General features: G+C 48.7%; 1 protein-coding gene across 1 annotated transcript in view; it reads left to right on the forward strand.

Annotated features, from left to right (window-relative positions):
* The window catches only part of LOC144158035 (uncharacterized), a 210,887-nt gene that overhangs the window by 178,321 nt on the left and 19,344 nt on the right, over positions 1-13,222 (forward strand). The window contains exon 11 of the mRNA XM_077688715.1: positions 7,558-7,706. Coding sequence (XP_077544841.1) covers positions 7,558-7,706 — 149 coding nt within the window. The remainder of the gene's footprint in view (positions 1-7,557; positions 7,707-13,222) is intronic.

The following is a 13,222-nucleotide window of genomic DNA, read 5'->3' on the forward strand; positions in this document are numbered from 1 at the left end:
GCCACGTGAAAGCGTCACACGACCACTCACGCCCGTCTAGCGGCCCTGTGCGCACCTTGCTCATGTGCTAAGAGTTACAAAAATTAAAGGAAGCTCACACCAATCCATGGAATCTCACTTTTAGTACGCCAATGTGCTAAAGCCTGTGGCCTCCAGTGTTCACGTAAAAAATCACAGCTCCTTGTCGTCCGCCCTCACGCCAAATCAAGGAATACATTCAAATACTCCTTGACGACCAGGCCATCACTCCAAACCCCAGCATCAAGATCCTGGGCCTACATTTCCAGGCCAACACCAAGAGTGACGTCTCCTTGCAGCGCCTCAAAAACAGCATTAATCTAATCATACACATGGTCAGGCGAGTTGCCACCAAGAAGCTAGGCCTAAAAGAATCCGGTACCTTTCGATTAATTGAAGCTTTTGTCCTCTCGAGAGTTACTTACGACAAACCCCTATCTTCCTCTCGACGAGGAAGACATAGAGATGCTTTATATAATGATTAGAAAGGCGGTTGAGCAGGCCATTGGTCTTCTCATGAGTGCGTCCACACTGAGGCTGCTTAGCACGGGCTCCACAAAATGGTGGAAGAGCTGATAGAAGGCCATCTTTCTAACCAGAAGGTCCGACTCAGAACTGCGGTGGGTAACCGCATGCTTCCCCAGATTGGCTGGGCAGCCCAGAATGTCACTCCGTTTGACGTACTCCGAGACTCTTGGCGACTAAAACTAAACATGCTCCCTTTGCTTAGAAATATGAACCCCTCACATGACGAGGGTCAACGAAAAGCACGGGCGCAAGCGCTAAACACCACCCTCGGTGGGGCTCATGCAGTTATCTACACAGATTTCTCCAAACATCGAGGGCAGCAACACGCCATCATCGTGGCTACCTCCAGAACCAACCTCCTTGCGTGTACCTCGCTTAGGACCCAAAAAAATGACGGCAGCAGAAGAGGCAGCCATCACCTTGGCTCTCACTCAACCGGGGGTCGGAGGGTAGTCACCGATTCCCAGCAAGCCTACTGGAATTACCAGTCGGGTTGGGTGTCCTGACCTGCACTGGGCGTGCTAAAAAACCACTCCCCAAACGGTTCCATTCAGCTCATCTGGACACCGCCTCACGCTTCAATGGAGGGCAACAAATACGCCCACCCAACAAGCCTGCGCTTTTACCTCCCGTGCTATGGAGCTGCACGAGGACAGTCACCCGCTTGTCACGTCCAGGGAGATAATCCGGCATTATCGCCTTCTGAGACAGACCGTACCTTCACCTTACCCTGACCTTTCCAGAGAACAACAAACTACCCTACGGCTCATACAATCCGGGCTCCTTCCCACAGCCTACGCGTCTTCACGTAATGCATCCGAATCGCTACGACGCTGAATGTAAACTTTTCTGAGAAGTAGGAATACTCCGCCCCGTAATCGGGGTGTGCGACTTTAGCTCTGAGCACACTCCTCTCTTTTCGTCAACTACCCAACAAGAGCAATGGGAGATGCTGCTGTCCAAGCCCTCTCTACCTACCCAGCTTCAGCGGGTGGACAGAACACAGGCCGCGCGGACTGCATATGGGCCCCGCAGAAGAAGGAATCACTCCCCAGGGCTGCACTCTGGGCCGTTCAGAAATCTGAACATAAGTATTTCTTCCTCCTCCTTCTCAGCCGCAAGTCTCGTCGCCTCCGTCCGCGGCGCAGAGACGGAGAAGTCAGATCGTCTATCACCGGGTTGGAGCTTACTTTGATTTTATAAAAAAAAGTTTCCACTCTTGTGCTACACAATACAACTCAACCAAACACCGTTCATGCATCATGCATTGATTTAACCTTACCAAGAATATCTCTTTGAAGTAATAAATGGTGTGGTTAAGTGCATTTCACTTCTCTCTGGTTTTACTATTTGTAGAGCGATGTGAGTGATTTTAAGTGACGTCGCATGAGTAATCGTTATGGGTGCCGTTTACAGCTTTGCTTTCCTTACCACATTCACAGGGTGGATTGGCGCGATTTTTTTTTCTTTCCGCTCAATCGCAGTTGCGCTAATGTCAAGACAACGACAAACGGCGCTGGGGAAACAGTTATCAGGCATACTCCGTTTCTTCGTAGTACAACATGCGCTGGCGCAGCTCGACATCTCTGTAGCGAATCGCGGTTACGTTGACTGAAAGCAGTTACAAACAAACAATTTTCCTCGCGAAAAGGACCAACCATGCAGCGCATTCGGGCTTCCGTCTATCATATACAACGTGAATACGCACAAACCGAAAATTGGACGACCTACCTAGTGTTCTCCGTCCTCCAGACGCGCTGCTGTTGGTCGAATCGCGTTGTGAACGTCGACTCGTCCGTAAAAATGACGCTGCGCCACTCTTCCGCCGTCCAAGTCTGATGCTCACGTGCGAATAGCAGCCTTCTGCTTCGGTTCTGGGCGGAAAACAATGGCTTCTGCGCCGCCACACGGCTTCGAAGGCCCGCAGAGTGCAGACGCTCACGTATCACTTGCATGCTGGCCGCGAGCCTCAGGTCGTTGCGGATTGCTTTTGTTGTCAGCTTCGGGTCCTGCCTTGCCGCTGCAACGATGTGCTCGTCGTCGGAGTCGTTTGTCACTCTCGGTCGATAACCTCGGGGCAGGTTCTCCAAGCGACCTTCCGTTTTGTACGCCCGCACAATCCTGTTTATCGAAGAGCGGGCGTGCCCAGTCGCATCGGCAATGTCCTCATCCCGGAAACCTGCTTCAGACAAAGTCACTATCTGCAAGCGTTCCGCCATGCTAATCCACGGCATTTTCGGTTGGGAATGATTGGCGCATGGCGTGGTGTTCACGTTATATAGCTATCTTGATCCGGCTCAAATTCCCTGATTACGTGGCCAGTAAAGTGGGCGGCGTAGAAATGGTGAGGTGACCAACTACATGCCTTGTGGTTGGTCGCTGACTAAGTGAAGTACCGATACAGAAGACACAGACACAAAAAAATCGCGCCAATCCACCCTGTGAATGTGGTAAGGAAAGCAAAGCTGTAAACGGCACCCATAACGATTACTCATGCGACGTCACTTAAAATCACTCACATCGCTCTACAAATAGTAAAACCAGAGAGAAGTGAAATGCACTTAACCACACCATTTATTACTTCAAAGAGATATTCTTGGTAAGGTTAAATCAATGCATGATGCATGAACGGTGTTTGGTTGAGTTGTATTGTGTAGCACAAGAGTGGAAACTTTTTTTTATAAAATCAAAGTAAGCTCCAACCCGGTGATAGACGATCTGACTTCTCCGTCTCTGCGCCGCGGACGGAGGCGACGAGACTTGCGGCTGAGAAGGAGGAGGAAGAAATACTTATGTTCAGATTTCTGAACGGCCCAGAGTGCAGCCCTGGGGAGTGATTCCTTCTTCTGCGGGGCCCATATGCAGTCCGCGCGGCCTGTGTTCTGTCCACCCGCTGAAGCTGGGTAGGTAGAGAGGGCTTGGACAGCAGCATCTCCCATTGCTCTTGTTGGGTAGTTGACGAAAAGAGAGGAGTGTGCTCAGAGCTAAAGTCGCACACCCCGATTACGGGGCGGAGTATTCCTACTTCTCAGAAAAGTTTACATTCAGCGTCGTAGCGATTCGGATGCATTACGTGAAGACGCGTAGGCTGTGGGAAGGAGCCCGGATTGTATGAGCCGTAGGGTAGTTTGTTGTTCTCTGGAAAGGTCAGGGTAAGGTGAAGGTACGGTCTGTCTCAGAAGGCGATAATGCCGGATTATCTCCCTGGACGTGACAAGCGGGTGACTGTCCTCGTGCAGCTCCATAGCACGGGAGGTAAAAGCGCAGGCTTGTTGGGTGGGCGTATTTGTTGCCCTCCATTGAAGCGTGAGGCGGTGTCCAGATGAGCTGAATGGAACCGTTTGGGGAGTGGTTTTTTAGCACGCCCAGTGCAGGTCAGCACACCCAACCCGACTGGTAATTCCAGTAGGCTTGCTGGGAATCGGTGACTACCCTCCGACCCCCGGTTGAGTGAGAGCCAAGGTGATGGCTGCCTCTTCTGCTGCCGTCATTTTTTTGGGTCCTAAGCGAGGTACACGCAAGGAGGTTGGTTCTGGAGGTAGCCACGATGATGGCGTGTTGCTGCCCTCGATGTTTGGAGAAATCTGTGTAGATAACTGCATGAGCCCCACCGAGGGTGGTGTTTAGCGCTTGCGCCCGTGCTTTTCGTTGACCCTCGTCATGTGAGGGGTTCATATTTCTAAGCAAAGGGAGCATGTTTAGTTTTAGTCGCCAATAGTCTCGGAGTACGTCAAACGGAGTGACATTCTGGGCTGCCCAGCCAATCTGGGGAAGCATGCGGTTACCCACCGCAGTTCTGAGTCGGACCTTCTGGTTGGAAAGATGGCCTTCTATCAGCTCTTCCACCATTTTGTGGAGCCCGTGCTAAGCAGCCTCAGTGTGGACGCACTCATGAGAAGACCAATGGCCTGCTCAACCGCCTTTCTAATCATTATATAAAGCATCTCTATGTCTTCCTCGTCGAGAGGAAGATAGGGGTTTGTCGTAAGTAACTCTCGAGAGGACAAAAGCTTCAATTAATCGAAAGGTACCGGATTCTTTTAGGCCTAGCTTCTTGGTGGCAACTCGCCTGACCATGTGTATGATTAGATTAATGCTGTTTTTGAGGCGCTGCAAGGAGACGTCACTCTTGGTGTTGGCCTGGAAATGTAGGCCCAGGATCTTGATGCTGGGGTTTGGAGTGATGGCCTGGTCGTCAAGGAGTATTTGAATGTATTCCTTGATTTGGCGTGAGGGCGGACGACAAGGAGCTGTGATTTTTTACGTGAACACTGGAGGCCACAGGCTTTAGCACATTGGCGTACTAAAAGTGAGATTCCATGGATTGGTGTGACCTTCCTTTAATTTTTGTAACTCTTAGCACATGAGCAAGGTGCGCAGAGGGCCGCTAGACGGGCGTGAGTGGTCGTGTGACGCTTTCACGTGGCATTCAGCGAGAAGGCAGGGGGTAAACCCGTAGATGTGCTTGGCCAGTACACCATTTGTCTTCCCGAGTTCGCGTGGGCTCGTAGCTAAATCGGTAAGACAACGTGCTCTCGCTTTGTTAGTCTATTTGTTCCAGGTTCGATTCCCGGCGGTCCCTGTAATTTCTTTTATTTGTTCGCTGGAGTTTTCTGGTGACACCAACGGTCGCGAAAGAACCCTTGGGGGGTAGAGGTAGAAAGCTTTGCTTTAAAAATTGAGATAAAGACAAGCACTCAGCGGCGAAAGACAAGTGTTGATGGTCACCTGACCATTTCTACGCCGTCCACTTTACTGGCCACGTAATCAGTGAATTGGAGCCGGATCGAGATAGCTATATAACGTGAACACCACGCCATCGCGCCAATCATTCCCAACCAGAAATGCCGGGGATTAGCATGGCGGAACGCTTGCAGATACTGACTTTGTCTGAAGCAGGTTTCCGAGATCAGGACATTGCCGATGCGACTGGGCACGCCCGCTCTTCGATAAACAGGATTGTGCGGGCGTACAAAACGGAAGGTCGCTTGGAGAACCTGCCCCGAGGTCATCGACCGAGAGCGACAAACGACTCCGACGACGAGCACACCGTTGCAGCGGCAAGGCAGGACCCGAAGCTGACTGCAAAAGCAATCCGCAACGACCTGAGGCTCGCGGCCAGCACGCAAGTGATACGTTAGCGTCTGCACTCTGCGGACCTTTCGAAGAAGCCGGAGAAGGCGGACCTTCGAAGAAGCCGTTGTTTTCCGCCCAGAACCGAAGCAGAAGGCTGCTATTCGCACGTGAGCATCAGACTTGGACGGCGGAAGAGTGGCGCAGCGTCATTTTTACGGACGAGTCGACGTTCACAACGCGATTCGACCAACAGCAGCGCGTCTGGAGGACGGAGAACACTAGGTAGGTCGTCCAATTTTCGGTTTGTGCGTATTCACGTTGTATATGATAGACGGAAGCCCGAATGCGCTGCATGGTTGGTCCTTTTCGCGAGGAAAATTGTTTGTTTGTAACTGCTTTCAGTCAACGTAACCGCGATTCGCTACAGAGATGTCGAGTTCCGCCAGCGCATGTTGTACTACGAAGAAACGGAGTATGCCTGATAACTGTTTCCCCAGCGCCGTTTGTCGTTGTCTTGACATTAGCGCAACTGCGATTGAGCGGAAAGAAAAAAATCGACACTCGTCAGCTTCACCTTTAATAGTAGAACGCGAGTTAAAGGGTCCCCGACTTCCTCTCACGCTTCGCAGCAGCAGCTGCAGCTTTTAGAACGGTTTGCACTGTTCCGTAATTCGTGGCGGAGTCCCATAAGGATCTTGCACACTAGGCCAAACTGTCACACTTTAAAGCTTTTTCTGGGCAGCGGCTTATGCACGCAGTTTGCATGGCTTAAAGAACCGGCGCTCCCTACCCCCTGGGCAACACGCAGGCGCGCATCCAACCATTATCACGGTAATGTAATCCCTTCACGGGCCGCTGTAATCTCAAATTATATTATCTTCTGCTGTGCCTGCTTTACCCAGGTTCGACGCCTCCAATGTCCAGCGTGTTGCCAGCAGCAGCCGGTGTGGAGTGAGCGTGTGGGGAGCCATCTCCAAAGACGGCTTGGGTCCACTCGTACGCCTGGACAGCCGGTTTAACGCTGCCACTTACAAAGACCTGCTGGACACCGTCATGTAGCCGTACGCGCTGGACGGTCCGTTTGCCGACGGCGTTTTTTTTTTTACCAACATGACCGTAGCCCCGTCCACACTGCTGCATGCGTCTCCAACCTCCTGGAGGAGAGGTGTGTGATGGTGCTCGACTGGCCGCCGCAAGGTCCGGGCATGAACATCATCGAAAACGTTTGGGCGGAAATAAAGAAAGCCCTTTCTCGCTGGCCACCGCAACGGTGTTCTGTGGACGACCTATGGGCGGCAGTGCACGCGGAATGGCAGAGGCTGGCGGCTTGCTCCAGTTTCGCCACCAGCCTGTACGACAGTCTGCCACGCAGAATGGCTGCCGTCGTGGCTGCGGGAGGAGAGCTGACGAAATACTGATGCCCCTAACGAAATACTACACGCGAACGTGCTTGCAAAAAATGCGTCCTTCTTTTTTTTTTTTTTAGTTTGCTTCATCCTGGAATAAAGTTTGCTACTCCTTCGTGCAGACGTTCGTGTCATTCAGATAAGCGTGACCGCGCCTTACATGCACATTATCTATGCCGCATCGGAACGGCACAAGAGCGCGCGAGCAGACGATATCGCGAAATTGGCTGCGCGCACCGCCGGGCGACTCCCGTCGGCGCACACACGCGCTCCAGTCTTGCAGCGCCCCGCTGTCGCTGCGGGGAACCACAGTCCCGCTCATTGGCAACCGGAAGCAGCAAGCCTACGGGAAAACAGCTCTCACCCTCGCGGTAAACCACAATGCAACACCTCGCTTCCACAGGCTTCCACGGGCGGCGCTGCATCTGCCGCAGGCCACGCGCTCGCAGTTTCGCGTTTCAATCCGTGAGCACTTGAAGCCGACGAGGGCAGAAGGGATTTGTTACTTTCTCCTTGTTTTCTTCTGAAGCAGGATGTTCCGCGGACAAGTCGATCTTAGCAATGGAAAGGATGGACGTTATTCTGTTTCGAGCGAAGGCCCTCGGCAAGTTCTGGAGCTTTGGCCTAACTATCACGGAAGTCACCGGAGAAAACAACAAGAAATTTTTCGTTGTAGATGTAAGTGATTTTTGGCATAAGTGTAAGGTAATCCTCGGGTATCTCGAAATATCGGTTCAGTCGAAAACTTTTCTCACCGTGCTTTTGCCTCATCCTATAGGCGCCGTGTAGTTACCCCCTTTATCTGGAAACGTTTTTTCGGGGGACCACGGGTATCTCGAAATGTTGACAAAGAGGACACAAGGCAAAGTTCACTACGGACAGCTGATAAGGTCTCCGTTGTACCGCTTAGCGCCCAGTACGCACCGAACGCGGTCGTGAACGGCAAATTTACGCTGTACGAGGCCGACGTTCCCGTTACCGGAAAGCTGTCCGACGCCTACATCGTAGAGCGAACTGTGGGCGATGCAGCTGATCAGGAGGACGAAGAGTAGCCTCGAGAAGTGCCTACAACGACAGAAACAACGAAGATTCCGCGCCTGCTTCGCAACAAGTTAGAATGTTGCTGTGGCGAACAACAATTGATGCGATGCATTGAGGAGCGCGAGGCCGCTTTTCCGGGACCAGATGCGAACGCAAAACCGTCGAACATCACGCAGTTCACTCTTCCGCAGTAATAAAAATTAGTTTTTTCTGCGAATATTTTTGCCTTTGTTATGTAAGCTGTCCTGTGCAGTGGAGCTTTTGTCAGGGGAGTGAAACTTCGTATACCTTGCATGGGACGTGATATTCGCTTGCAGCGCCGGACAAACGTCTGGTGTTTGGGGGCGGTACTAAAAACATGGCGGCGCGTTTCAAACATGCACTGGGAGACGCCATCTTGATGAGGACTGAGAAACCGAATTTGTGGGGGGGGGGGCAATTTAATTGGGCAGAACATGCAAGGTTAATTGAGCGAGTGGAATATATTCAGATGGCCACGCACGACCTTGTTCCTGTTGCGCTACCCGCCACATTATCAAAATGGCAATTGTTCTGTTCTGATTGATGTAGTTTTACGCGTACACTTCTTCTTGCACCAGTTATTCGAAGTAAGACGTTGTTTTGGTTTATTAGTACACACAATCTAGACGAGAACAAAGAGTACAGTTATGGTAATTTTTATTGCCGAAGTGAACCATTCATACAGTAAAAACACAACTTGGATATTTTACACTTATAGTAGCAAAAAAATTGTATGGCACATGGCCGCATGCAAATAACTACGTATACAGCCAGTGCATATATCTGTCCAGTGCCTTGTCTGTCCAAGGTTCGCGTAGTCTCTGGTGGTGAAATGGGCAGGACACAGCGGTAGCCGCTGCAGATCTGTCGAGGTGGTAAATGAGCCAGGTCCTGCCTACTCGCACACTGGAGCCAAGCGCGAGATCTGGAATATCAACAAGCACGTGTGTATATTTGGGTTAGAATGAATACTAGCTTTATTGCTGCATTCAGGCGCACATAGTTTTGAGTGAAAACTGGCATCAGTATTCGAAATAAACGTTATCTGCTATAGTAGGAATCTTTTCTTCTTAAATTGATTTTGGCTATAAAGACGACTTATGACAACACCAATGGTAAAGGCAGATTTTAAATTAAAATCAGCCTTTATTATGAAGAGACGCGGATACGTTTAAATCAGCCTTTATTATTAAGAGACGCGGATACGTTTTTCTATTTGTGCGATCATAATGTTCGGTGGCAACGACCCACCTTTCCTCCTGATCCAAAATACATTTCTGCAGACAAAAGCAGCCATCCCACGCAAGAATCGCTTAGCAATTATTCATGCATACATATACTTTCACGCCCTATGTATTCCTCAGATATTTCTAGCGCCCTGCAATAAACAGGCTCTAAAAACCTTATTCAAAAGCCTCTACTAAATTACTAGCAAAAGTTAAGCCTGCACTGTCTAATGATTTATCGGCTTATAGCTGTAACTGCGTTCTTGTGAACATATCATTCTTGTACTTACAGCTGAAACTGGAAGCACGGAACTGAAGCGTAAATTATAATTTAAAAGTGGCGGAATTACAGTTATGATTGTATTATAAACATATGCAGTAATTGCTGAGTTTGTATAGTTATTGCTATAAATTCATTGTGCTATGTGCCGTTGATTCACGTGACGACAAAATGAAGAACACACAATTTAAACGCAATAAAATAATTTATGTAGTCACTGCTTAGTCAACGTAGTGCCAACAACACGATATGAACCTACGTACCCAGCCTTTGAGCAATATAAGTGTATGGGAGATGCCTTCCTCCAGCTGTGGACATAAATAGGCAGATAGTGATAACGATAACAATAATACTGATAATAATTATAACAATAACAATAATATTAATAATAATAACAACAACAACGCACGCTACAAAAAGAAACTAAACGCAGGCAATCAAAAGATAATAAAAATAGTGCAGATAAGCTCACACCGTTCCATTAGTTATTGTATATGTTGCCTCATATACATTCTGCTGCATACCGTGCATTCACCTGCGCTAAAATGCAAAACACACGATCTAAACGCATTAAATAAATAACGCACGTATAAGCAAACGTGTGTAGCTAATGTAGACACTGGATTAATTACCAGGTGCTCTGCCGAGCATTTCATTCGTAATTCAAGAGTCAAAGAAGACCATCAGAATGTAATAAATAAATAGTGCACGTGTATGCTCACTTAAATTATAAAGCTACTGCTGCAACCGCATCCTGCTATTGGCGGTGAGCGCGAACACAGGCGGCGCTGTGAAGCGCGCCTCCGTGACGTCAGCTTAGGGATTCTCGCATTTGTCGTCTGCTTCACTCAGGATCGCTCTCCCTGCTGTTTCTTTGCGGTCGGTCAACGTCTGATGCTTGTCCGCACCAGAATTGGCGTGTGGGTAACTTTTTATCATAATAATAGGCTTAAAATCGCATACACTAGCTCCTGGTGTCAAAGTATAGTTTTGGATACCGCTACGGCAGAAACATTGCCGGCGCCTGTGCGGAGCGCGAAGAGTTGGAGCTAGGCGTTAGCATCTCATGTAAGCATTCGAACAAAAGGAACAGTCAGCTGCTAATAACCGACAACAGCGAAAATGGAAGAACAAAACAAATTCTAGGCCTTCAGGGCTGTCGGCTTTGGCAGAAGGCATCACGATTCCCGGTAATCATATGTAAGGTAAAACAGTTTTTGCAACCTTGCCGAACGCTCGAACGCGTTTTGTCACATCACTTTACGTTTTCAAGGCATGAAAGTTTGCCGACATGCACTATAGACTGCAAAAACTGTAGGTTGAGTTCCAAATAACCCAGTGTGTATATACGCGCGTGCTGATTCTATACCAGTCATCTAACCAGTATGGAGGTTTATTGAGCAAAACGAGTCACGTCTTCGTTGAATTTATAGTAACACATATATGTTTGTTAAGACTTGGAGGGATATTTCGGAACATTTTGCACAGCCTTCGGATATGCGTTATAGGAAAACTGCACTCAAGAGGAGGAGGAGGAGTAAGGGGAGGAGGGGAAAACTTTGTTTAACAATTAAATCGATCTGGTTAGTGGGCCGGGTCCTCAGACCAGGACAAGAGAGTAAAAGTAATTTTCTTCAAATCATAGAACGCCATCCCGAGTAAAATAGGATTTCTTCTTCGCGCCTGGAAGGGTTGAAAAGCAATAATGAGCTACTTGGAATTCTTCTTCGGTTTCGAGTCTTGTAATATATGCAGGTATACTATTTATTACGTTAGTTAGCGAGTATATCATGCCTTCAACACCGTAATCATGTCATCATTGTTCGAGTTGAGAGTCAGTTCGTTATGATAACGATATAATTACGACAGAAATTCGGAGCACAAAAGCCGCCTTCGAGTAGTGTGGACCACGTTGTTTAGGGCGCGATCGCGGTGGCGTAGCACAAACTTTCTTATTGTATTTTTATGTGAATAAACAAAGCACGCTGCGGATATTCACCTTCTTGCACGCAGCCGTAATGAAAGCCAATTTGTGAAGAAGGGAATGTATGCCATACAAAATGAAGGAAATATCCACACGACCTTTGTGAGGCTCCCAAACATCCAGAAACCTCCTAATAAGAAGTTGGTGACGGCGCAGAAAAATTAATGCGTTGGACAGAAAAAAAGCAAGAAACATTAATCCGATACAAGACAACAACGAAAGAAACAGAAGAAAGCCGTTTTAGTTCCTGCTGTGCGATGAGCGTGTAGAGGCCGCTGCTTGGCAGAGTTACTGGATATAGACTTGAGTAACTCTGGCTGCTTGGTACGTAGTATTAGACTGTTGAGTCTTCATAGGAGCTTCTAAAAATACTGCAGGGAAGCCTACGCATTTTGAATACTTATCGAGAATCTCTGATCGCTTATCCTCGCGAATAAGCAAGAAAGGACGAGTTACACACGATCTTCTGACCGATACTCTGAAGAAAGTTGTTCTCTATCTCTTCGTGTGTTGCAAACTTGTGGGGGATACAGCTTAGAATTATTCGGATGCGTCAGAAGCTGGCAAAATAACTGAGTCGCTAGAAATACGCTTTTTATCGCACTAATGCAACGAAGCGGGCGATTTCTAGCCCAGGCACTGTTGCCCCTCACAAGCGGAGTGTAGCAGACGACAGCGGCGCGAATCCCTAAGCCGACGTCAGAGCCAGGGGGCGCCACTCAAAGATCTCACCGCCAATACTGAGCGAGCGTAGAAAAGCAAAACGAGCAGCATGCAGACCGTGCCTTTCGTTCGCCGGGATCCAAAAGAATTTTATGCCGGCCGGGCGTGAAGAATTTTGACACCACTCAGTACAGCACGATCTGTGATGACGGCGCGAATCCATTCGTTTGTCTGTTTTGATGAAACGAACTTTACGGTGGTAAAAACGGCCCTCGGAACACCGTGCATCGTAGCATACCTGTGGGCGCTACAAGAAACGCCCCTTTTCAGCGGTGCGAAGCAGAAAGACGCGGTTCCCGTTTTCCACTCCGGGTGGCGCTCGTATTTTCGCAATCTCGAACTGCAACTTTTAAGTTCAGTTGCATATTAAAAACTCCGTAATTAATAATTATCCTCGTAATAAATATAAAATGCAACAACAACGTTCATTTATGTTCGTATGTAGTACAGCCCCCAAACATTAGGATCGCTGAAGTCACGGGACAGAAAAACGGCGGAGTTTCATCCCCCTGCTTTTGTTACCAGCATTAGCTCTTATTTCAGCGACCTGGCCCCAAATGTTCGGCATTTCGCTGAACTGGAACTCCGCTAATCTCGAAATTTTCTGCGGATTCTACGACTTCGAATTACTGTACTTGTGCCCAAAATGTGCTTTCTAGCTGGCGGAAGGGGTGCTGTTAGATTAATCCTAGTGTCAATAGATAAGATACAGTGTACCGTCACTGAGGCACGCAAGTGAGCAACTGCAGCCATTTTGTTGTTGATCAGCGTTGTCAGATTGCCACTTCTGCGGACTGACTGGTTGGCATCACCGCTAACTTTGACGAGGTCATTTGTAAATGTCATGTGTCAGGGCACCCCCCGAGAGGGGATGCATGAAACCCCCCGAAAGATAGAAGAAAATAACAAAGGAACGAGA

This window comes from Haemaphysalis longicornis, unplaced genomic scaffold (assembly GCF_048455015.1).
Source record: "Haemaphysalis longicornis isolate Haplotype H1 unplaced genomic scaffold, Haemaphysalis longicornis Haplotype H1 scaffold_1, whole genome shotgun sequence".
NCBI classification, from domain to species: domain Eukaryota; kingdom Metazoa; phylum Arthropoda; class Arachnida; order Ixodida; family Ixodidae; genus Haemaphysalis; species Haemaphysalis longicornis.